This window comes from Diplotaxodon limnothrissa, linkage group LG12 (assembly GCF_057381915.1).
Source record: "Diplotaxodon limnothrissa isolate DT_005_m linkage group LG12, D_limnothrissa_male_GT1.1, whole genome shotgun sequence".
Lineage (NCBI taxonomy): Eukaryota > Metazoa > Chordata > Actinopteri > Cichliformes > Cichlidae > Diplotaxodon > Diplotaxodon limnothrissa.
In genome coordinates, this window is record NC_140607.1 from 13,379,520 (window position 1) to 13,406,077 (window position 26,558).

The following is a 26,558-nucleotide window of genomic DNA, read 5'->3' on the forward strand; positions in this document are numbered from 1 at the left end:
CTCTTATTGGTTGGCTCTCTCAGCGTGTGCTATGACTAATATGTGTCATTTCTTGCCTTTTGTCACTGAGTGATAAAAGCTATGACGACCCACCGAGAGTTTTTGTATTTGCAGTGATGGCAGCTTCCTTGCTTTATTTAGAAACCAAAAGTCCAACTTTAGACACCCCACCATATTTATGGGCCTTTCCCAGACAACAAATGAATTGTGCTGAATTTGTTACAAGTGATTGTGAAGTTTGTTACCCGTTGTAGCCATTAGAGGGCACACATGATCCTGTGGATGAAATGAAAGTAACGGGGGGGAGAGAGCAGGAGCTACTCCACAAGAGTGTAACAAACTAACATCCCTCATGTTCACGACAGAGATGAAACCAGCGTTAAGCTGCTTATTTGTAAGGGCCGAAGATTCAGAGTGTAAGCAATAAAACAGCTCAATTTAAGCAACATTAGACGATCTAATAACTTTGGTCTGTGGCTATAATTAATTTCCTTTACAGTTTAAATTAGGTCAGAAGAAAGACTTTCTTCTCTCCAACTATTTTTAGTGCTTTTTTTTAACACTTGGTGGAGGAAAGCCATTTTAAATATAACTTTATGCTTTGATATTCCTTTGATGACATGAATACAGTAGCAATGAACTTATCAGATTCCATCTGACTTTTAACACAACGCTGGTTTCTCATCCTGCTATGAAAAAGATTCAAGTATAACCAGAATGTATTCCACGCCTTACATAAACTCCGAAATGTTGTGGAAATAGCATTTGACCCTCTTCCTCTCTCACTCGCTCTCTCTGTTCCTCTCCATCCCCTTCCTTCCTCTGGGGGTATAGTTTATCTCTGCAAAGCTAGGATTCAAGCCCCATCTGCCATTAGTCGGCCAGATATCTGCCTGTTGTCAGTCTGAATTAACAGCTGGGTGTCACAAGCATTACACCAGCGTTGCTGCTCCACTAAAACCTCAATGCCATGCTAGATTTGCCGAGCACAACAGACTGTGATGAGCGTCGTCGGAGTCTCATGCCTGCTCACTCTGAGGAGGGCATGAATTGTATATTCATGATGTCCTAAATTATATATATCTAGCCATATGGGATACACAAGTGGGCACAGCAGATGAAGCCTCAGGAAAATTTTGTTTGGTTGTAATTACTGAGGAAGGAGGAAGCTGTTTATGGCTTGAAAAATATTCATAGAAAGTAATCTCTGTTAGATCACTTTGTGCCCCATTTGTAGTTATCTTATTGCTAGAAACTATATTAAAGTCATGTAAAACTGCATGTCACGCATTACGACATTTTGGAAAGACATTTGGTAAACTGGGTTTTTTTCACTGTGAAGTCCAGCCTCGCAGTGTTTAATTTTGAGATGCATTTAAGTAGAGTGGCTCTGGCTTGTACATAAAAGGATTGTCGCTCATCTGCTGCTCTTTGTCATTCCATCCATCTGTCACAGAGTCGCAAAGATTTGTGTGTGTGCAACAACAACAAAAACAACAGAAATGTTCACCTGCCTCTTTATGACAGTCCATCACCAAAACTTTATGTTGGGGAAAAGCACTGATGGCAGATCAAGTATGTTAGTTTTAGTGGATGATTGAACAGAATCTTCTGACCTGACTTTTTTCTGCAAGTTATCAGCTGTAACTATAAGCAGAAGTCCTCGCATAAATATAGCACACCTTTCATGTCTCAGTAAAGCTGCATTTCTGTTCAGACTTAAGTACTGGACTATTTATAAAATTGTCACAGTGATGTATCAGATGCTGAATCAAAGTTACCTTCATGCATAAAAGTACCAGCAGAATGGCCCTGTAACATCTGTTTTTCAAACATACTGACGTTCCTCTGAACATTTATTTCCTCAATTTATGCATGGGTGTCTCTCTCTCTCTGGAAAATCTGTAAACCTAAGAATATTTCCTCCTGCTGGTGGAGTTTCTCCTCCCTTTCAGTGTTCCATCTGCTAATTAAGACAAATATTGTGTTGATGCTATACTGTCAGCCCTGATATGATAGCTTTCCAGTGTTTTCAAGGCAATACGGAGGGTGCTGAAACTTGAAATGTGCAGTCATTTTCCTGGCCGTGGCATTTCTTCCAGGAGCCCCCCAGCTGTTTTAGCATATGTCAGCATATCGCAGGGATGCCGACGTTGCGCCTGCATTTAATGATGCCACTGTGCTGCTGATGGTGATGCCTTAATGATCGTGGTGTGTGGTTTCTGATAAACAGCTATAATCTGCAAGTGATTATGAACAATCATTTTCAGGGGAGGCGCTTTTGTAATATGTGTTTCAATAATGGTGTGATGTGAGGTAAAGCGGTGTTTGATCAATGCATTATTCTGTAATGTTGTCCTGTTTGGAAGTTAAATGACTATAGGAGCAGAATTTTCATGTCTCGCTCTGGAAGTCGAGTTTTCTACACCGAGACTGTTTTATGAGCTAAAATGTGTGGCATCACAGATATGCACAAAAAAAGAATTATCACACAAGGCCGACAGCAGCAGCAAAAACACTAGTTTAAAAGTCTGTGATATCACAAAGCAGATACTGTATGTATAAGCATATAGTTGGGTGGTGCAATGGTAATGCAATTGCCTTTCAAACAGATCCAGACAATGCAAACCTTACCTGCTGCAATACCTACTGAAGTTAACTTCAACATAGTGATCTAAAATTAGACAAACATAAGACAGCATTTAGACTGAACTTGATACAAGATGCAGACTTTAGTTTAGTAAACTCAACAAGGCTTCTAAAGTTCTAAACGATCCAGAAAGATAAAAAAAATCTTAGAGCAATTTGCCCCATTTTTGCCATGGCCTCTTTCTCTATTTCTCAGCCTTGTTCTCTCTATTCCTACGGGGCTACTGTAACTGCAGTTGACTGCAATAAGGGACTGCAGGGAAGGATACTGAATACTAAGCTGGCCAAGTCAGACAGCCTACATTTTGATCCAATCCTCCCATGAATTAACAGAAAGCTCCTATCGGGCTATAGGATGATGGCGTGGCAGTTGTTAATGAACAAATCCAATAGCTGAACATCTGTTTACATGATGCTCGGGGGAGTTGAATTTTAATAAGCTACGCATGGAGATGTCTGACTGCAAAGTTTGGACTCGAGCATGAGTAAGAGGAATCGAGAGCAAAAATACAAATGAGCCTTCTGGTTACATGACTCGTCCTCACGTCCTTCAGTATAAAAATCAATACACGAAACTGCAGCGCATTAATCTTTTTCTTCAGACCAATTAAAATTCCTTTCCCCATCTTTTAGCAAGTATGTATCTGAAATCATTTTCCCTTATTCCCATCTTGTGCTCTTTCCCAGCAGGACCCTGCAATCTCCAGATCAGTAATTATAGTAGCCTATGTTTGGATACACCTTACCTGAAATTTGCTGGTATGGTGTCTCAATTTACAATCCCACTCTCAAGCTTTCAGTTTTATTTACTTCTGCCACAGCCCTTCGATTGTGGATTCTTTGTCTTTTGGTCAGACGCATGGAATTTAACAGAAGAGAGTTTCATGAATTTTGGGAAAAGAAGGAACAATCTTTAAAAAAATGGGGTGGATTGTGCAGTTTGTTTTAATAACATAAATGAGTTGCACACACAGACTGTACATAAGAGATGTATGCAACCACTGAGAAAATCCCCCATTGGTTAGTAAAGTTTCATCCCAAAGGCTGAGGTGATAGTTGCATCTTAGCATTTTGAAACCAGCCGTAGTTGGGTGTGGCCACAAACAGGCCCCCTCGTAGGGTAAGAAATTACCAATCACAAGGTAGGCCTGCCCCAAGGCAAATGCTGCTTTATTGCTGTGTTTTAACAGAGAGCATCATTTCTAGAATGAACATCATGCTGTGTTTAACAAACTAGCCACTGAGACCATAAAACTCATTAGGAAAGTATTTGCTGGGCTCATAGATCAAGCTACTGAAGGTTTGTATTTCCCACAGAGATTACTGAAATCTTTCTTGTTTTGGTAACAAAACGACCCCCAACCCCCTTTCACTTTTTACGTATCATTTTTCAGACCCGGAAACGAAGCCCACTTTTTAAATACAGTCAATAGCGTGGTTGCCAAGAAGGGATGGGCATTCTTCCAAAATCATCCATCATATTATAACCACAAAAAAAAAAGATAACCTTTTCTTTTTTTTTTGTAGCTCAGTGACTAATATTAGAAAATCATGCACATCCCTACCCCCAAGGCTAACAAACTTTACTCCCTAAATATTTGATGAATAATGAGGCTTTTACCTTTATTTGCAAACCTGTACACAGATGTCTCCCAATCTCTCTCTAGTCAAATTTGTGAATTTAATTTTTGTGGACGTGTACAAGACCTGCAAATCTATCATTAGAGTCATATATGAAGATGTGCAATAAAAACATCCCAGTCTGTATTCAGTTTCAAAACTGTGCTGCTGAGAAAAGCAGACAAGTCGGGCAAGTCTGCAGACACGTTTTCCTTTTGCCCGGAAATTTGTATTTTTAGCAAACTTTATTAAGCATAATTCACTGGATTTTGAACCCAGGCTTTCTCTGTGAAGGTCAAAAACTTGACCCTACCTTACAAAGTTAATATAGTACCTTACGAAGCCTATTTTCAGTAGTAACAGTATTTTTCTTTGACCACAACATTTTGTTTACTATGGTTGAATCAGAGTGTCAGCATTTTATGTTACTAAAAATAACTCACTCATAAGTGATATACATGTATTCAGCTATGTATAAGCTTTGATAAACTTCTGATACCTGAGCCCTCCACACTAGTAGTGTTTTTGGGGAGGACACTGAACTAACTTGCTCCTGATGCCAGACAAGCTCCTTGCATTCCAGCTCCACGGTCGAGTGTGTGTATGTGTGTGTCTGCTTATGTGAAACTCATTACAAAGTCCTTATAGAACCTGGCAAAGGTTGAATAATATTCCGTAAGTGGCCCTTAACACATTTCACAGTTAAGATATGAAAGGAATAAATAACAATACCAGTCTGCATCAGTACAGGGTGTACTCCACTTCTCACTGGGAAAGGCTCCACTGCGACCTTGAATTGGGTAAGCGAGAGAAGATGCATGGATGGATAAATATAAGAGTACTTGGATTCACTGAACAGTTATTGGATAGTCTGGGTCCTGACGAGAAAGCAAGTGAAAAGCAGTGAGTACACACATTTTTCTTCTCAAGAACATAACATAAAACCATATATGTAATAGCATGTACGGTGTTATGTTTAGAGGATGTGTGCACTTACATACCTATCAAGCAGCAGACTATGGCATCAGCAGCCGATTCACCAACAGGGGGACCTCAGAAATTCCCTCTCATGTTTCCATGGTGGTCACGCTTTAACTCGTGTTCTCATTATGCCTGAAGCCCTCTGGTGAAGTTATTTTAATTTTGACCAAAGGCCTGTGAGTGTTAAAGTTCATACTCAGCAGTGATTCAGCAGCCTTTTGCTGAAAATGTAACGACCCACTTACACACATCATTTATTCACACCCCATTGTTTGAACGGCTTGCTGCCCTAGGGAGGCTTTGAGACTGTAGATGGGCTTTTTAACAAGCTAGCAGATCAGTCTCTCCAAACATGACTTGATGTTATCGTTTTGTAACCAAGCTTTAAAAAAACGAAACCAAGCATATCACGAAACACAAAAACTATTTCAGTGTGTAACTTGGCTACCTGCCTTGTTTTCAACCATTAACATTAAGCGTGATAATTCACTATTAATGGAGGAAAGAGAGAGAACAGAGAGCAAAAGAGGCAGGTGATCTTTTTTTGAGTATGGGCTGCTCTGCTGCTGACATTTGAAATCATTGAAAATAGCTTGTATTTAAAATGCCATTGATTTTAGGTGTTTGTTTTTTTTAATAAGTCATTGAATATGTATGATGTGTTAATGAGAAACGCCATTAACAAATGCTAATCATTTCTGTGTTATTTGGTTTGGTGTGAGAATACTGAAAAGTTTAAACAAGTGCAGATATGGAAGTGGATTACTTTGTAGCTTTTAAACATAGCAATAAATAAATAAATAGAAAAAAATAAACCTTTCTTTACTTCACACTTAAAAAGTGATCTTTGTACAAACCAGTGTTATTAACGGTAGTTATTTAGGCCAAACGCTGTAAATCAGATATCATGTAAATTTGGAATTTTACCTCAAACGCAGGACTGCCTTCAATGGCATTGTGGGACTTGTAGTGTTGCTCAACCTTGACTGACCCCGACGAAGGACTAAAAGTTAGATTATTCTGAATCGTTTTAGCCCCTTTACTTAAGGAACTTTGATATTTATGCTAAAAATGTAACTTAGTGCATTTTAATTCAACCCTTTGCCACAATTAATTTTTGTCCGTTTGAACAACAAACTCAGAATTCTCAAGTTACAAACACTAACTTTGAATCCAGTGCAGTGATTAAACATTAAAAAGGGTAAGTGTCTAATTTGAGTGTTATAAAGACAAACCTCACCACCACTTTCAACCATTTTTTTTCTTTCTTTTTTTGTGTGTAAAACTGGGCAGGCAGACTGACCTGTAAACAACGTTACATATAATGTGAATGTGAGTCGAAAAGTTAACCTCTCGCTATATGCCCGGTGACACGTGTAAAGGCTCTTAAAGCACACAAAGAGTCAGTGTGTGTCCAGTGGTACCGCGACGTCAGTGTCTCTGGCACTGAGCTGAGTTGGTCGGGGCCATGCAGCAGAGGCAGCAGAGGCAGCAACGTCACTCCCTGACGGCGGCATCAGAGCAGCACGGACGGCCATCCGCGCAGCAGCGAGTCGCTCACTCCGGAACTCGGCGAAGGAAGACGGCGTCGGACAGCGGCTTTCTGCTGTGGGGCAAATTTTTTCTTTTCACCGCGACTTTCCGCTTTTGTGGCTGAGGTAACCAGAAGCCGCTTTATATGGGAACGTTTTTTTCTTTATTCGTTTAAAGGTGTGTTTTCTGTTTTTTTCCTTGTCAACTAGCTACACGGAACAGCATGGGTACCAAACGTTTCGAGTACAATGACTAGCTTCCCGCACTGTAGCCATAAACTGAGGGTTGCTATGGTACTGCCAGGCAACATCCCACCTGCTGCTGCCGCGACTGTATGTATTTCTCGCTGCTGTCAATCAAAACACGTTGAAATTAATAAAAACAAAGCGCTTTTCGAGGGTTTTAACCAGGCTATACGTTTGTTGAGAATGTATGTATTTTAGTTGTGCTGTTTTGTCTTAGCCAGCTGTTTGAATCAGTCATTTCACAACGTGACTTCATTTTCTGCTCGTTTAGGCTGTGCTGATTTAACGCAGAATACTTTAATAGCAGCCTCTACAGTTAAATTGACAGCACTCTTCTAGCTGCATATTGTGTGATGCCTGCTGGCTACACTCAGCAGCTTAGGCAGTCACTACAAAGGTCGTCTTGTTTTGAGTGTTTTTCCAGTTAAGTGCCCATGTGTCTGTGGCTCTAGGTGACAGTCCAGTCCATTTCTCATGAAATACAGCACATGCCTGTCATTCCCTTTGTAACTGCTGTCTGTTTGTTTATTTTCATAGTGTCTGTGCAATATCCAGGACCAGAAGGCTTGAGCAAACGCAAAATGGTGATTACCAGCGTGGCATCCCTCGCAAAGACATCACTGGCCGTCGACGCAGAGTACAGATGTTTGCAGTGAAGGTGCATAGTGCGTACAGTAGTCTTCTAATTCTGTGGCTCAGACAGCTGCTGTGGTTAACCGTCAGTGCATGCCAACGCCCGGCCCACGGTACAAAGAAATTCCATTATCCCCATCTCTGTGACAGAGAGGAAGAAACCACCATGCCATGTTGTCATGAGGCCAGAAAAGGAGGGAGAATTATGAGTCAGAATGGAGGAGAAAAAAAAAAAGAAAACTGTCACTCTTCAAATACACATCTAAACTTGGTAGACAGCTCACATGCTTATTTTAAGAGCAGCACCGGATCTCTTTTGTGCTGTTCAGTTGGCATCAGAGCTGTAGAACCATGAACAGACTTGGCGTCTTTCTGGTATCTTCTTTTTTTCCCCCCTAGAAATTATTACTGAAGCTTTTTAAAACTGTTTCTTTACACTGTGGTGTCTGTGTAAATTCCAAGGATTAGAGCTAACGTTTTAGAGCGAGCGCAAAGTGCAGCGGGGGGCATCCAAGTCGAGCTCTGTTCATTGTATTTTAGTTTACACACCTCCTTATCTCAGCTGTCAAGAGGGAGGACTCTTTTTCTACAGTAACTTACCCTGAGCAATAGAGATAGTGGTGGGAAAGGAGGGGTGGGAGGAGTGAGAAGAACAGAGAATGACTGTGAGGGAGCGAGCGTGCTTAACCCAGCCACTGAGTGACTCTTGTATCCAAGGACGAAGGTAGCAACGCGTCCAAACGCCACTCTTCGCCCACGGGCTGCTGTAAAGAAATGAGGCGGACACATAGGCGCTCCGCAGCGCTCGTATAGACTCAATAGCCTGCTGGGTCCTCTTCACGTGGTCCCCTGGGGTTTGACTCGTCTGTGTGGAGTGCTGATGGCTGAGCAGATCATGACCGCAGCTAGAGTGATATATACAGAACGATTAGCCTGAATGGGAGTGTTTTATTTCCTTTTCTGTCAAAGCAAACTCAAATAAAAGTGTCTTTCTCCTATCTCACCCGTGTCTTCGCACCTAAACTAGCCCCACTTCTCTTGCGTGTTTTGGCAGAGGAGCAGACTGGCGAGGACGTAGTAACAGGTGATACGTGCCAGCGTGGATTTGGGGGCGTCGAAGAGAGCTGAAGATCATGGGTAAATCCAACAGCAAGCTCAAGCCAGAGGTGGTAGAGGAGTTGACAAGGAAAACCTACTGTGAGTAACTGAAAGTGTGTTTGTTTTTTGCTTGTTCTTACAAAGAAAAACTTTGCAGAAACTTTTTCTGTGAGCTTGTCATAGCCTGTTGGCCTGAGGTTAAAGAACATACAGCTTGCAATAGGAATACATAATACAGAGTTTATTGCTGCGGTTTGCTAATCTCATTTTCCACCCACTGTGCACCACACAGGCTTAAGAGTAAATAACGCTGCCTGCTGGGATGCTTTGGGATGCTATACATTTTTCACCACTGACAGAGCAGATGTCAGTTGCGAATGATCTCCTCATTTGTTTCAAATTTCAGATTCTTGAATGTATCGCAGACTGCAATCAGCTAAGGCTGAGTAAAAAGTTGCAAGCGGGGGTCTTTAAGTTACGCTGAGGACATAGTAGAGTTTGTGGCAGCTGTAATGATAGCTTTTCTTTACCGATGAGAATGTGGTTTTATGTGCTGTGCTTGTAAACATGCTGTATGTTCTACTTCTAATGTGACAGACATTGATAAATTTAAACGTAGAAAGGGTAAATCAATTGTGCTTGTGCCGCCACACTTATAAATTGCATTCCTGCGTCAAGATCGATGGATGGGGTGGACTCACAGAAAGGGGACTGACCCTCCGATAAAGAACTGTAGCGAAGGTGCGACTTTGTAATTATATCTTCGATTGTTGTTCCCGTTGATGCATTAGGGTGCAAATTGACTGTATTTCTACCATCTTACCAGCCGTTGCTTATCAACGTCTGCTCAGCTATCACTTTGGATCACATTTCTAATTACCACCAGCAATGTCTGCTTGGTATCCACTATATTAACCACTTGTGTGTTATTTTTGGAGCACAGCATTGCTATTATGATTATTATTATTATTATTATTTGAGCACCGTGGTGTGCAGGTGTGGGTGGGAGTTGACATCCCCTGGCTGCTTAATGACAGTGTTATTTGTGTGGTTGGTCTCTCCACAGCAGAACCAAGGAAGGCTGTTGTAGCAGGAAATTGCTGTGGAGGAAGATTAGACTTCATGCTGGGCTGGACTGCTTGCTGCTGTCCCTTTCTCTCTCTCGCTCTCTCCCCCTGTCTGACTGGTTTTCTCATTCTCTCTTAACCTTTCACCCTGTCTCTTTTGCTTTTCCCCCTAACCGCCCTCTTTGAGCAGGGAATGGAATAGTATAATTAGGATCTTATCTGGTTAGCATCGCTGAGAGGGGCTCTGAGCTTTTCTCTCCCAGCGTGATCGTTCTCTTGTTGCTACTGTTGTTGCTTGACTTGAGACTATCGTTTCTGCTTTCCTTCATCCTGTTACCTCTTTCTCTTGCGCTCCCATGAGAAGCTTAGTCTGCCATTTTAGTCAATGCTTTCCTTTGGTCCTTGACAGATTGGGGACTCAGTAAATTTCCCTGTGCCCCTCTGTTTGTTTGTGTTTGTGTGTGTCTGGTAAAAGATGCAGGATGTTTTGCACAGAATATAATGTGTGTTAAAAGGTAAACAGCAAGGCCAGAATTGAGGCCCATTTATTTACGAGGAATAAATGCTGACATCTGGATTTATTGTATTTTAGAAAATTTCTTATGAGCATATTTTTGGAATTTTTTTTTTTTTGTTATCGTCAGTAAAACACCTTCAGAGACAACAGTAGGCTGTGCAACAGCTCTCACTAATGAGTGATTTTTCTGGTCTTTAGTGGAAAACAGTAGGGAATAGTTACAAACTCGCTCCTCCCCATAAATGCTTCCCTGAATGACTGTTCTGGCATTACATGGAAGGACCAGCAATCCTATTAAAATGTCTGCAGGATGTAGCATAGGCCCATGTATCAGCATGAAGATTTTTTCTTTTTCTTTTTTTGAAGTGAAAAGAGACAATGACACTCATAGCGATGGAGGCACAAGCTGAATGTGTTCTAGCTAGACCCTGCAGGGCCAACGACTGAGTGGGCCCCGCACCCTCCTGCAACTGGCTGATTGCATTATTGCCCATTGCCGCTGACTGAGTTATGTAACACGGTTTTTTATTAAATCGCAGCCATGGTAAATTGCCTCAATTTCTGACTGCAGCAATGGCTTTTGAGGCCAATTTAATGCTAGCTTGGCTTGGCTAAAAGTAGTGAGATTGACCCTGTCATTTACTGACCAGAAAATGGTCACAGGATGAGTTTCTCGGTTTAAATGCTGAGCAGAACAAATTGAGATGGAGATATATGCAGAGCTCCTTATCCGTAGTCCCTGTATTGTTTTGCTCTTGATCTGAGGTAGTCGCATTATCACAAACATTTGGTAAATATCATGTTTTGTGTTTCAGGTGTTTATTTTCTTTTTTCCCAAATTTGTTGTTTGTTTGTTTGTTTGTTTGGTTTTTTTTGTTTGTTTTTTTTAATTTGTCTGTCTCCTACAATGTGAGACTGCTGGATAATGTAATTTTATATTTTTATTTTTATTTTTTTACAGGAGAATGTAGCCTTGCTTACTCAACACTTTTTACCCTCTCTGTGTTTTACCTGGCTAGTAACCATGACTATGAGCTGCTCAAGGTTCAACATTACAGTAGATGAAATTAGTGATTAAGTTACTGTCGTTTTGTTGTCTTTAAAAGCCTTTTACTTTCCCCCGGGCCAAACAGAAGTGGTGGTAGACAGCATCTATTGTCAGCTTGCTGCAGCAGCAGCAACATGAGTTCAGAGAGCCTCTCAAAAGACCACCTGGTTAAACTAATGCTATTGATTTCCAGCCCTTTTTTTCATTAGTAATCCCAGGAGCCAAGAGGCTGAAAATTACTTTGGTTACTTGAGAGAAAGTAAAGAGACAAGGGAAAGGCATGTGGGAATGGTTGATTACATACTGGCAGATAGTAGTGCTTGTGTGGGCATGATAACACATCCTGCCACATAAACAGTTCTTTTTCTTAAATCAGTGGCTGACCTTCATTCCCTCTGCTTTCCTCGTCTTTTTGTGGCTCTCTAGGGTTTACTCCCACTTGTCTACTGCTATACAGAATATACTAGAATTAATGAATTCTATTTTCAGCAAAACAAAAGCTGTATTCCAATTAGGGCTGGGCCATATTATACCGTTCACGGTAATGAAATATCGCGATAGAATATGAGTAAACCGCGCATGCGCAGTGCCTTTGTTTTCATACGCACATGGCCGATTGTTGAGTGAAACAGATGAACCAGAATTGGTTTGTAAAAATGGTGCAACTTCAGTGATGTGGAACTGGTTTGGTGTTTGTCCGTCAGATACACGACAAAGCACTTTTTTTTTTTGCAGAACATGCAAGCGGCCGTCGTTATCCGGTTGTTCAGTCTGACGTCACTAGCCGTGTCTGGGTCTAAACTCTGCTGCAGGTCCATATATCAAACGATCACTATGGGATTACTGAGAGTTGAAAAACTGTCTAAAGTCTTTCATCTTTAATAAAATGATCAGCGTTCTGCTCTACCAGGTGTAACAATTGAGTTTAACATCCAGGCATCCATGAAAACGGAATTTATGACATTTAACGGAGTTAGAAGTTAGCAGGGAGTTAGCTCGCTAGCTTCTATCTAAATACAATATAGCATGTCCTGACTGCGGGGTTTCGGAAACAAATTAAAACGTACAGCTCTGTTATCACTTCCAGCATAAATGAAGACAGAAAACTAAACAGCAGTGACGTTTGTAGGGTTACTGAAGTTGGGCTAGCTGGTATATAATGATGTGCTACGTGACCGCTAGCGACACAGCTATGTTAGCATAATATAAACAAGCTAACTTTTTTTCCACTCGATAAAAGTTAATGTGAGTGTTCTCGGTGGTCAGGAACAAATGTAATCGCATGGCAGGATGCTGTAAAAGGACCAAACTTCAGCCAGGAGAACAACTGAGATAATCCATCCACAATACGAGGTTAGTCATTCATATACTGCTGCATGGGCTGGGCTGTAGTTACATCGTAAGGTTTTAAAAACTGAGCTTAAATAAATGATTAGCGGTAATAAAAGCCGAGGGAGGTCAACAGTGGTCGCTGACTGTTTTAGGAGCTTTTTGAGATCAAATAGAAGAAAATACATAACATTAAACATGTTAACAACACAAAAGCCATATTAAACGCAGACTACTTTAGACCCGGAAGTAGGATTCGTCGCGTCATCACTGAACAACCGGATTGTCAGACTAAGATGCTCTTAAATCTGGGAGTAATCTGGGTCCTAAACTCCGTATGTTTCAGGTCAAACAACACTGCAGCATCACTGAGAGTTTAAAACTCTCTAAATTCTTTCATCTTTAATAAAACGATCAGCATTGCTGCTTTACCAGGTGTAACTATGAAGTTTAACTTCCAGGCATCCATGAAAACAAAATTTATTACATTTAACTGAGTTAGAAGTTAGCAGGAAGTTAGCGGAAGTTAGCTCGCTAGTTTCGCTAATTACCTAAGCATGATATCCGGTTGTTCAGTCTGACGTCACTAGCCTGTCTGGGTCTAAACTCCGCTGCAGGTCCATATATCAAACGATCACTATGGCATTACTGAGAGTTGAAAAACTGTCTAAAGTCTTTCATCTTTAATAAAATGATCAGCGTTCTGCTCTACCAGGTGTAACAATTGAGTTTAACATCCAGGCATCCATGAAAACGGAATTTATGACATTTAACGGAGTTAGAAGTTAGCAGGGTGTTAGCTCGCTAGCTTCTATCTAAATACAATATAGCATGTCCTGACTGCGGGGTTTTGGAAACAAATTAAAACGTACAGCTCTGCTATCACTTCCAGCATAAATGAAGACAGAAAACTAAACAGCAGTGACGTTTGTAGGGTTACTGAAGTTGGGCTAGCTGGTATATAATGATTTGCTACGTGACCGCTAGCGACACAGCTATGTTAGCATAATATAAACAAGCTAACTTTTTTTCCACTCGATAAAAGTTAACGTGAGTTTTCTCGGTGGTCAGGAACAAATGTAATCGCATGGCAGGATGCTGTAAAAGGACCAAACTTCAGCCAGGAGAACAACTGAGATAATCCATCCATAATACGAGGTTAGTCATTCATATACTGCTGCATGGGCTGGGCTGTAGTTACATCCTAAGGTTTTAAAAACTGAGCTTAAATAAATGATTAGCGGTAATAAAAGCCGAGGGAGGTCAACAGGGATCACTGACTGTTTTAGGAGCTTTTTGAGATCAAATATCAGAAAATACATGTTAACAACACAAAAGCCATATTAAACGCAGACTACTTTAGACCCGGAAGTAGGATTCGTCGCGTCATCACTGAACAACCGCATGTTCTGACTGAGAGATTTCTGAAAAAATTCAAACGTACAGCTCTGCTTTCACTTCCAACATAAATGAAGACAGGAAACTAAACAGCAGTGACGTTTGTAGGGTTACTGAAGTTGGGCTAGCTGGTATATAATGATGTGCTACGTGACTGCTAGCGACACAGCTACGTTAGCATAACATAAACAGTGAAGCTGGAGGACAAACACTAACACTTTTCCACAACTGAGATAATCCATCCACAATACAAGGTTAGTCATTAATATACTGCAACAACATGGGAATAGAGCAGCTGCCAGAGAATTCAACATTAATGAATCAATGGTACAGAAGTGGAGGAAGGAAGAAGAATGAGTTTAATAAAGTTTGATTTATCTGACTGTTTTGTTTCACTTAATGTGCGTTATAATCCCGTGCACCTTATGGTCCGAAAAATACGTACTGCACACTACAGTTTAATGTTGCAAAGCACCTCTTTTTAACTTCAGTGGATATTATACATGGTTATGCTCAGGATATGTCAGCCCATTTCTACTGGAAATGCCTTTTGGTTAAACTTTCAGCAAGGAATTTGCATTTGCACTGTTACATTTTTATAAAGCTTTAATGTACATAAAAACCAGCTTCTTGTTTAAGTGAAAATAAATGGAAGGTTGTCTTTTTGCGCTAGTAATGTTGTGGAGTTGTATTTTGTCTCACATCAATTATATCGTCAGTTAAATCGTTATCGCAAATTTTCAAATATATCGTGATAAATATTTTTGGCCATATCGCCCTGCTCTAATTCCAATAATTGCATGTTGAAACTTAATGTTTTTTGTTGTTGTTGTTGCATAAAACATGTTTGAAAGCCTAGTACCAATATGGTTGGCTACCAGGCTCCTCTATTGTGTCTGATATGCTAAGTTTTGCATCTAGCTAATGTCACTCTTTATTTCTCTTACAGTTACAGAGAAGGAGGTGCAGCAGTGGTAAGTGTGGGCATGCATTTTTAATGAGATTTTTTTTTTCCTTTGTTCATGTGGGGCTAGTCAAATATTAGCATTTAGCAGCGTCTTCAGTGACAAAGCTCGCTGGAGTTAGACGCTCCTTTCAGGTTTACTCCTTTGCATTAATCTGACAGCATCTGAATGTGCTGGTTTCATGTTTTTTTATATAAAAGATACTGTGTCATTTTTAACACACCACAAATCCAAACTGCATGCTGTATTAACAGATTGGCAGGCACAAAAGTTTGACTCAAAGTGTCTCTTCATGAATTGCTTGGCTCACTGATAGCATGGTTGTCTTTGGAGAATGCCTTTAATTGCAATAATGTGAGAAATAATAGCATCTTGCTGGCTGTGTTTCTAATTTACAAAAGGTATTTACCTATGATGCACTCCTGATTTAGACCATCCGGTGGAGATCGCGCTCTCTATCTCTCTCAGCCTTTGTGTGAGGGGCAGTGACGTGCAGCATACATAAACGGAAAAATACACACTCGAGAAAGATATTTACAAATGCGGTCACACTCAATTAGAATCGATGTTGAGAGCTGTCGTCGTCACGATTAAAACAATTCTTTGGCACGTAAAGTGAAAGGTGTGCATCACGATCAGGTAAACACAGTGACCTTGACAGATTGACGAGGTCAGCATCGTTACATGTCCCAGGTCTCAAAAGGGTCAGGAAGTTTTACATTGACCCAGCTGGAAAAAACCCTTTTCGATGTATCCCTTCTCAGGATTCGTTTTCTTGAGTCAGCAAACAGTGTTGCTGGATTTGGTTTGATAGTCGATTTGGAGCCATCTCCTTCACACTTCCCTGAAGACAGATGAGTTCTGAAAATAGAATGACTTTGAAGCCTAACTGAGACAGAATGACTTTGAAGGCTGATAATACTGATACAAACATTTCCATGATGCATTCCTCCACAACCTTTTTGCTCTGTTTGCAAAAGGGATGTCTGATAACAGAGGAATGGCAGGGGTGCAAGCTGTTTCACTTTCAGGCAGTCATGACTACTTGGCCACAAAACCTACACAAGGTTGCTCATTAGTAATCCTTCCTGTCAGATTCTGTTCCTATTAGTCACTGTGACCTGAGCCAAGATGGGCTCATAGAGGTCTAGCCTTTGTCTGATCCCCGTCTATGTTAACAGCGTTAAAACATGCACGTCAATGTGTCAAAACGAAGCAAATTCATAAAACAAAGACAGTTTAAGCCAGGATATTGCATAAAAGTGGGCCCGGAGCAATCTGTTTTTATTGTTAAGGTGTGAATTTATGGATCTTTTTGTGAAGGGACAATTTGACAGCCTCTGGCAGATGGATAAGAAACAATGCTTTCTTCATTAGCGGAGATGATTCAAGCGTGAGCACAGTCATCTCTTTTGTTTGCCGGGTGGTGCTATTGGGCTATTATTTCTTTGAAAATCCAAATCAAAGTAGACCATAAATCAGAAAAAAGAGCTCTGTAATGAAGTGATGACTCTTCAATGTTCACATTTTAGTTCTCCTCCTTTTGACGTTTGCATTTCATGACCTAATTCCACATGCGTGAAAAGAGCTTTGCCTTTAGAACTAGTTGCTCTTCATGTTTCCTGTTGGGGAGTTTTTTTGCAGGGGGAAAGGGAGCCACGGCACATAGCAGTAGTACAGCAGCATTAGATATCACTGGACATTGGCAGGTCCAGAGCCTTCGAGCTGGCCTGTCTCTAGGGCTGCCTGAGTGCACTGGGGCGGAAACCCTCCCCTCCCCAAACCTCCACCCCGCCGGCTGTGCAGCCAGCTAGCTCGCCATCGCTCTCGTTGTCTTTCACAGGAAAGTTTGCACGAGCCCTCACTTGAAGATCAGTAGCAATCAACACGGCTGAGTGTGAGGGATGAGAGGGAATTTTACCAGGGGGAATGCCAGATGGCGTGTAATTAGAGCACAAGCACAGACACAGAAGAATCAGAAGGTTTAGATAAATGCCTGTGTTGTGCATTAAATTTATTCTCCTTTCTAATTCTCCTCTAAGGGAACATCATTAGTATGCCCGCGGCCTACCTGAAATCAATAACTAAATGCCATAGCTCAGTGATGTTCCCTGCCAGCTAGGCAGGAGCAAAAGAAACATCCTGCACAGTACCAAGCCACCGTGGTAGATGCCAAAGAACACAACCAGTGCCAGAAAATAAATATCTTATCTTCATCCCAGCACCCGAGAGTAGTCTGATCCACAATGTCACATCCCCACAAGTACAGCACGTAGTTGCACTATTACACCGCTTCAAGTACAGGCTGAACGTGTGTGTGTCTTAGCACTAATGTCACCAAGTAGGATCTCTTGTACATGACGTGTTCTTGGCAAATGAAAGTGATTCGTATTATGAGCAGCTGACACTGCAAACATGTTTACACGTTGGTGCAGTGCTTACTGTATCCACTATATCTACAGTTTGAGTGTACAGTGCATATGTAAATTAGCTGTTGTATAGTTGATGTGTTTCCCAAAGTTTGGGATGCTGTGCAAAACGTCAGTAAAGGTGCACTTCACTGTTTAAACCCTGCTTTTTGTGGAAATTGTGCAAAGACAGCGTATCAAGTTGTTTTATGATTTTTTTATTTTTTTTTTTATTTTTTAATTAAAATTTTTTTTTAAAATTTGATGCTAGCAAAATGTTTAACAAAAAAGGGGCAGGCTTAGTAGTCTGACTTATTCTTGCCGTTGTTCTTTTAATGTTACAGTTAAGTGGCTGTCTGGTTGATGCACAATTGATTTCACTTGAAATAAATAGTTAATTATTTAAATATTCAGCTATTAAAACTGAAACACTGTGGAGCTGTAATAATAATAATCATAAGATGAAATGCACTACTGCGTCATTAGAGCTCTTTTATTTTATCATGTGTAAGAAATTATTTTATAATTGTTGGCCTGTTGCTATTAACTGCTTAAATGTCACTGGATTAGTTTTGCATACAAGTATATTTACAGGTCTAAGGAAATACTACTATAGACACTGTAGTCAGGCGTTCTCACATTTTGAAACCTTGAAAATGTTGTAGATGTGCTAAATTACTGGAAGATGTTTTCTAAGATGGTAATTCCTTATGAGTTGCAAAAAGGGGGGGAATCCTTATTTACGCAGCTCTGAGGTACTCAAGTGATTTTAGCATTGCATTAAAAAAAGATTGAGTTCCTCTGAAAGAGCAAAAAATTAAAAAACTGTTCAAAATTAAAGCAGCCGAGTCCGCCCTATCCTTTTATCCATTTCCCATAATGCAACAGAAAATCACCTTCCATTAGACTGCACTTGCATCTTAAATGCCATACCTCCTGCTTGCAACACAGGCTTTTTGTTAAATTTTAAGGCTCGAGCTAAAGTCGAGAAAACCCAAACTACATCAACAGTCACTCAGTTTTGTTTTTTTTTTTTCTATAAAGTTCCTTTTAAACCACAGAAGATTTGCTTTCACAGCCCGAGAAATGCTCCTGATGGTTGAACTGAGCCTTTGTGTGTAAAATTGATGGGTTGCCCTTCTAAAAGCCTTCTTTTTGCCATGCATAATGGCTCAAAACGCAAAGCAACAAAGTGTCTGGACAACATCATTTTTGCTGATCTTCATCTCAGTGAATTCATTTATCCTCTGGACAGAGAAGGATATAAAACAGCATTCTCAACACATTTCCAAACTGTGATTTTTGCCATGCAGTGTCTTGTTACTTATTAGAAAACAGATGCCAGTGCATCTTTAAGCGCATGCATCAATATGGGATTCACAATTTATTTTTGCTTGTCTGCAATGAGCTAAAATTTGCTGATATTTGACCCTCCTGATCTGACATTATTTAAAAAAAGAGCAAACTAGATGTGATATTGACAGAATAAGAATATTTATTTTAGATGTGATTCGATGAATTCATATTCCTCTCACTGTGGGTGTACCTATGATTAGGGCTGCTCAATTAATCGAATTTTAATCACGATTACGATCTGGGCTTTCAACGATCATTAAAAATGACTGAGCCGATTATTAGCCCCTCCCTAATTTATCCGCGACACCTTAAAGGCCGTCTGTGAAAATATTGTCGGGCATAAACCGGTCCGTGGCGCAAAAAAGGTTGGAGACCGCTGATTAAGAGGACCCGAGGGAAGCTCGGAAAGCTAAGCAGAAGTTATTTGGAGAGTGACTGCCGTTGGTTGAAAAGAGAGTTTAAAAAAAAAAACTTCAGTGGTGTTGCACACTATTTTATATTATTTTTTAAAGTCATTGTTAACCCTTTAAAGCCGGTCAGAGCAGCACGCTCCGTTTTGCGTAACTATTTTTAAATCCCTGTAGAACCTGAACCGTGTAAGCTAGCGCAATAATTTGTTTTCCATATGAAACCGGAGGAGTTGTACTTACATCTGATGCCATCAGCTTGTCCTCGGTCACGGTTTCGTTCCACATATAGCTTTGCAAAAATTGCATAAAAAGCGCTTGCAGGAACAAAAACATAATATTCCAGAAACACGCTTTGCCGTTCCTATCAGCTGTTCGTAACACTTCCCACAGTAAAATGATGCACATGCTGTTTTCTTTGCAAATTTGCATCATAGGATTGTTTTTTGTTTTTCCTGCAGTATATAAAAATTGCTGTATCTCCAAAATAAAACTATGAAGACACTCAAAATAAATTTCCTGTTGTTGTAAACTATTTTTTGCAACTTTATTGTATTTAAAGTTTTGAGGGATAAGCCTCTTAAATTTCTCCAAGTAGAAATATATGTAAACAAAACAAAAGCGATTTTCAATTTTTTTTGTAGTTTATTGCACTTTTTTGCAATTTATGTAATTACTATGCACTTAATGCATACATATTATTAAAATATGGGCTATAACAGTTGTATTGATGTATAGCAACTTGAAATGCTCCCACAAATGGCACTACAACATGTAAAAAAATAATATAAGCTCTGGTGGACTTGGTTCTATGGTAGGTCTTAAAGGGTTAAATAAATATCGTCAAATAATCGTGATCTCAATTTCAGTGAAAATAATCGTGATTATCATTTTTGCCATAATCGAGCAGCCCTACCTATGATACAGTCTTCAGTGCCTGAAAGCAGTAAACGGAGAATTTGAATGCACTGTACTAACGGTTTTTGTACTAATTGTACTAGTTTTTGTACTTGTAATGTTCTGTGCTTGAACATGAGCACTGTATGTACAGTATGATAGAGCACATTTCATTGTCTTCAGTCTTTTCTTTGATATTCCCCCGTCAAGCATTAAAAATGACAAAAGAATTCAGGTGAAATAGGTCGGCTGTGGATTACGATATGCATTGTGCGTTCGGTTCTTTGAATACCAATCAGGTTATAGCCTGCATAGTTAAGCTAGGCTTTCTTTTTTTTTTCCCTGCATGTATCTCCAGATAATTCATATATGAGAATTTTGTGGTTCTGCTCTCTTCTCGCTTTTCTTCTCGCTGAACTTTTTCCCAGCTGCTCCTCAAAGCTCCTTGCCTATTTCTTTGACTGTAAGGAGCTGGCTTCATTATCTCCCGGGCAGATTAAAAGTAAAAGAGTTTAAGAGGAGTGAAGAGTCAGAGTGTGAGTGGAAAAGATTGCCCCTGGCCTTCATTCTTCATCAGAACGCGCTTTCTCTGGCCTTAATTATAGCCCAGTCTTATTACGAACAGCCAGAGCTTAAGCAGAGACGAACACGCAGTGCTCCCTTGTGTGAACTTGTGTCATTTTTGCTGTTGATTAAGAGGAAAAGCTTTTTGCAATGCTTTTTATAACTAGAGTGTTATTATTTCCCTGTCATGTCCTCCTCCTCCTACTATTCATCTAAGATTTATTTTTGTAAAGACTAAATCTCGCTTACTTGCTTCCTAACCTGTTCCTGTGTGGTTAGACTCTGTGGATGCAGACTTCCCTTATGAAGACATAGAAGAACACTGCCTACCTTTGAGTGATTGCGCTTGAAATTGCTTATGAAATGCTTCTATATTTAGGCTAATAGAGATGTTAAGTCACTCTCCAGATATGGTATTTCCAGAGGGCAAGAGGAAGCTCTCAGACTTATCTACCAGCCACGCATATTATCAAAAGAGGAGCAGAGAGTAATTTGATTAGAGTTAACCACCCTGGGCTTGCTATTGGATTAAGGCGATCGTCTTATCTGTGAATGAGACAAATAGCTTTGCACTTTACCTTTTTGATCTAGCGCACTCTTTCAGACTGAATCAGTAATGCCTATGGTAAGAGTGAGGAGGTGACTTCAGTCTACTGCTGCTGTCCGTTCTAGTCTTGATTATGAATTCTCGTTTCGTATGGTTGCATTGCATAAGGCTGTATTACTTTTTAAAATAATCTCACAGTGCGCTCTGTTTTTCTTTTTAGGTACAAAGGTTTCATCAAAGATTGCCCGAGTGGGCAGTTGGATGCTGTGGGTTTTCAGAAGATATACAAGCAGTTTTTCCCTTTTGGAGATCCCACAAAGTTTGCCTCCTTTGTCTTCAATGTTTTTGATGAAAATAAGGTTTGTAAACAAATTCATATGTTTTATTAGCCTTTTAGGGTGTGTAGGGAAATATTAAAATACCCTTGCTAGTTCACAGTAATATGATCATTTGGGGCTGGCATTGCCGTTAGATAAAAGGAGTCTGAGGAGAGGGCTAATCTGGAGGTTTTTGTTCAGATCATGTCAGTTTGTGAGAACAGCATCTCTTTCTTTGTGAACATCTAGGGACTACTGAGCAGAATAAAAGAGAAGCGTTGTAATCTTTTTCATTTTAATTATTATTCCAGTGCCATTATTGTTGTATTTTTCCCCCTCAGAGCTGTAGTCTCTCACATCTGTATACACACAGTTTTTGAATGAGAGCTGTTTGTTTTGGGCATTGTCATAAAAATTATAGGCAAAAATGTAATTAACTATTTCCCCATTGGGACGTGTACATTACCTACAACTGAAGAATCTAGCAGTGCCAGTGCAGATATTCTTTCTGTGATGCACACTGAGTGCTCACATTATGTATTTCTGGCAACATTAGCACAAAAAGAACCTGGATATATTTTACACTTAAAGATATTATATTACACTAGGTACCCCTTCTTTTTGCTCAAAAAGGAGCAACGAGCTGCAGTGGAGTCTTCGTGTCTACAATAACCTATAATTGTAACCCAGAGAATGTGCTGTTCTCTTTATGGGGTGAGGGTTGGAGGATGTACTGGCAAAGCCAACAAGATAGATGCATTTTTCTGAAGAAATCCACCTCACTGTAGCTGTACGTGATCATTGTGATTGTGTTTGGGGACACAAACTGAAGAAGAGCAGTTCGCAGAAAGCTGCTGAGCCCCCCGGAGGTGTATTGACTTGAGTTAAGAGGCTTTGTGTCAGGAAGATCACACAATCCCCTTCATCTGATGTTTATCTGTGACCTTCATTAGCATTACGCACCCCGTAGTTAGAGAATGCATTGATCGTAGCAGTTTTTGGGACTTGTGCGATCTGCAACACATGACTTTAGCATTTTCTGTCTAGTCAGCTGTCTGGTAGAGATAGCATTAGCTGACCCTGAGGGGCACAAAAACACCAGGCTTTTTTCCCCTGCTTTAAAGAATACTGTGGCTAAACTTGCAGTGGGCAGCTGACTTAGCAGAATGTAGGAAGACGACAGACTCCATCAGCTGCTTGAAACAGGAAGTCATAACATGATGGATTGGTTTGAATTAATGGCGTCTGAGAAACTTTGAGTTGTGTTTTTATGATTTAGAATCAAGTCAGTAGACCACTCTTTGATGCACAAAGTGTGGATTTAAAAGTGTAATTCGTCTTTTTTTTGTGGGGTTTTTTGTTTTGTTTTGTTTTTTTAGCTCAGCGAGTCACATTTTAACAACACTTAGAGAAAACTAAATTTCAGAGTGGAACGGTTCCTGCCCCGTTGGACAGAATGATCACTCGCGTCCATTCGTGATGTGAAATGACTGGAAAATGCGAGGCGTCTTTGCTCCCCGTATGTTGTGGTCGTATGTTTGCCTGCTGTAATTTTTAGACTTTGAGCCAGTAGCATTCTTCTTACTAATGACCAGAGGTGACATATTTCTACCTCAGGAGAGAGCCAGGTGCGAGGCAAAAAATAGCATCTGACTTGGAGCAAACGTCTGGCCCCATTTTCAGAAGAATCCAGCAAGGACATCATGAAAAGAACAGGACAGAGTTTGTGAAAGTACAGCCACTGCAAGTGTGAAGTGAGAGCCTCGTCTTGTCTCTGGGCCATTTCTCTTCACTCTCTTTCTCTCCCCTCTCTCGGTCGCTCTGCAGGATGGACGCATCGAGTTCTCCGAGTTCATCCAGGCCTTGTCAGTGACTTCCCGGGGGACTCTAGATGAAAAGCTGCGATGTAAGAAGATGGAATCTCCTCTCTTGTTGTTAATATTTAAATGACAGGAGTACAGACTTCTAGAGAGAAAAACGGCAAATAAAACCTTGACTTAATTTTTAAACCTGTGACAAAGTGTGACGATATTTAGACTCCTTTTTCACCCACATGAAGCCCACATATTTTAACTTCTTGTCTTTGTACAGGGGCTTTTAAATTATATGATCTCGACAATGATGGCTACATAACCCGAGACGAGATGCTGAACATTGTAGATGCCATATATCAGATGGTGGTAAGTTTTCCCAAACATTAGAGATCTAATCCTGACTCGTTTTAATGCAAACACCATATGAAGCATTATGATGTTGCTGATGTCGTAGGGGAACACTGTGGAGTTGCCTGAGGAAGAAAACACACCAGAGAAGCGTGTGGACCGCATTTTTGCAATGATGGATAAGGTCAGTGTTTGAGTACTAGAGATGTAATTAGTAGGGGTGCAACGATATTCGTATCGATATTGAACCGTTCGATACAGTGCTTTCGGTTCGGTACGCATATGTATCGAACAATACAACATTTGTAATTTATTTTATCAACTTTCCTTCTGACGATGCTGTCTGTGTTGAGCGCTCAGTGAATCTGCGTTCGACTACTCCGCCTAGGCTGCACTGTCGAGCGCAGATCCACTGAGCGCTCAACACAGACAGCATAGTCAGGAGGAAGAGCGCAGGGCAAGCTAGCAAGACAGAAGTTGCAACATGGACCTCCCCCACCCTCATTCAGATCTGGCGTTTGGAATTATTTTGGTTTTCATGTGACGTATGACCCTGAAGGTAAGCGAGTCATGGACTAAAGTAAAACAGTATGTTGGATGTGCCATGCAATGCTCAATTACATGGGTGGGAACTAGTGTGTTAGCGCAGTTAGCTCGTTAACGTGTTGGCCGTCTAGCCCCATGGACGGGGCGATCGGCGGTAGCTCGTTAACGGAGATTTGCCGTGTTGTGGCGTTAAGGTCATTTCAACGAGATTAACCTGAAAGCACTAGTGGGAACACAACGAATATGACTGCACATTTACGCCGACATCATCCTAGTGCAAAGACAAAAACAACAAGCATGCTACTAACTTTAGCCGAGTCATTTAGACAGCTGTTAGCACATGATTCTCCTTATGCTGCTGAGAATATAGGCCAGAAGAAGCGGATAGTATAGCTTTTATTTTGGAAAGAGACATTTCTCTGTAATAAACTCTCTTTTCCAAAGATGAGTGATTCCTCAATCAGATACAGGGCTTGCAATATCGCTAGCCCGACGTCCTGGGGCTAGCGATTTTTTTCAGACGGGCTACTCTGCCCGTCGGGCTATTGTAGGAAGGAAAAATATATGTCAATGCTTTTGCATTCTTTCAGAAATGTAGCTGGGTAATTATGTCATTGGCATCGGTGAGCCACTGTCAATATGTGACATATTGAAATTGCGTTTGAATTTGCGCTTGTTTTTTTGCTTTCACTTTGCAATCTTGCGAACTGTGTATAGAGAGCGACAGCACTGATCTGTGAGTGATGATAATTTGTGCACCAATTCCTCTGACATCGTCTTATTAATCGTTAGCTTACTATGCAAACATGACAAGTGAAATCTCCCGCAGCTTAAACATGTGAGAGGTTGATCGCGCAGAGAATCGCTGAGCTTATGTGAGTGCGTGTGTAAAAGCAGCAGGATTTATATTTCAGTTCTGCTGAGCCAAATAAGACAGGTCAGGGTGAAGAAGTGACAGCCAAAGAAAAGCTTACCACAAAACGGAGAAGTTATGACAAATCAGACTATAAGGCAAAAAGAAAGTGCAGCTTTATGGTTTCATGGACAAAATAATTTCTGTGGCTGCAATATGACGAGCTAAATAACCAGGGCTGCACATAAGTGGTCCGCAGGTGCGCATTTGCTGTCAAAATAAAAAACGCGCACAAGGGTTAGGGTTAAATTTAAAAACTGTACTTTTGAGTTAAAATATATATTTATAATTTTAATAAATGACAAATTAAAAAGGCATGAACATTTTTTTTGTATCGAAAAAATATCGAACCGTGAAACCAAAGTATCGAACCGAACCGAACCGTGAATTTTGTGTATCGTTGCACCCCTAGTAAATAGTGATAGAGCAATATCTGATATTCATTGAGACTGACATTGATATAGTCATGAGTTTAACTTTATTAGGGCTTTCGTCTACCTTTGTTGCCACCCTCGGGGCTTTGATATGGACGCTGTTAAGTTTAGAGCTGTTAGCTGTATTCATCACAGTGTCACTAACACCGCCTGCAGTCTATAAACATCATATATATATATTCTCCTCCACCTCTAGCGCTCAGTGCTGGTGCCCGCTCTGTCAGCTCCAAGAATCTACTCGGCTTTAGTGAAAGATGAGATGCTGCCTGCATGGGCGTGTTTGTCAGCTCACTACTGCCAAGATCAGCCCATAGGAGTAACTGTGCAGCACAGCAGCACTTAGTGATTTGTATTAGCTGAGAGTGGTGACTGTCCAAGTGCACTGAACCAAACATCAGTCCCAATAGCGTAGAATAGGGGCAACATGACATGGCCTGAGATGCTTTTTTGCCCCCTGCTGGAAGGTGTGTGTAAAAGCATCACAGGGCTTCAGCTCGATATATTTTTCTGTTTTTGTGTCGTGTTGCAGAATGCAGACGGGAAGCTGACTCTGCAGGAGTTTCAGGAAGGATCAAAGGCAGATCCCTCAATTGTTCAGGCATTGTCACTCTATGATGGACTTGTGTAGGAATGTAAGGTGAGTGGGGTATTAATCAGCTGCTACCTGCATACCTACCCGCATGGGTGATTTTTCAGTTCCCGGTCATGCTTCAGCCTCACAGTAATGCTGTGTAATTTCTATTTCTTCAGAGCAAAGAATACAGAAAGGAACTTCAGTCTGCGGGTTGAAACCAAAGTGAAGAAGCCACTTTCTGCTCTTGAGTTTGTTCTTATGAATTATTCATCTGGCTCATTTGTTTACTGGCAATCAAATATTCTTGCAGCGCTGAACGAAGAGCGAGACAGGACCTCCTCTCACTGGCT

General features: G+C 40.7%; 1 protein-coding gene and 1 long non-coding RNA gene across 2 annotated transcripts; both read left to right on the forward strand.

Moving 5' to 3' along the window:
- The first annotated feature begins 6,851 nt into the window (after positions 1-6,851).
- On the forward strand, positions 6,852-8,772 carry LOC146620944 (uncharacterized). Its single transcript, XR_014906643.1, has 3 exons — positions 6,852-6,960; positions 7,566-7,686; positions 8,716-8,772. It is a non-coding gene; the product is annotated as an uncharacterized LOC146620944 (long non-coding RNA).
- Positions 8,773-8,779: 7 nt separating this feature from the next.
- Positions 8,780-26,262, forward strand: LOC146620945 (neuronal calcium sensor 1). The gene is made up of 7 exons (XM_085367993.1): positions 8,780-8,858; positions 15,068-15,092; positions 21,483-21,621; positions 23,407-23,485; positions 23,671-23,759; positions 23,848-23,925; positions 26,164-26,262. The coding sequence occupies exons 1-7, from the start codon at positions 8,795-8,797 to the stop codon at positions 26,260-26,262; spliced, it is 573 nt and encodes a 190-aa protein (XP_085224119.1). The 5' UTR covers positions 8,780-8,794.
- The last annotated feature ends 296 nt before the right edge of the window (positions 26,263-26,558 follow it).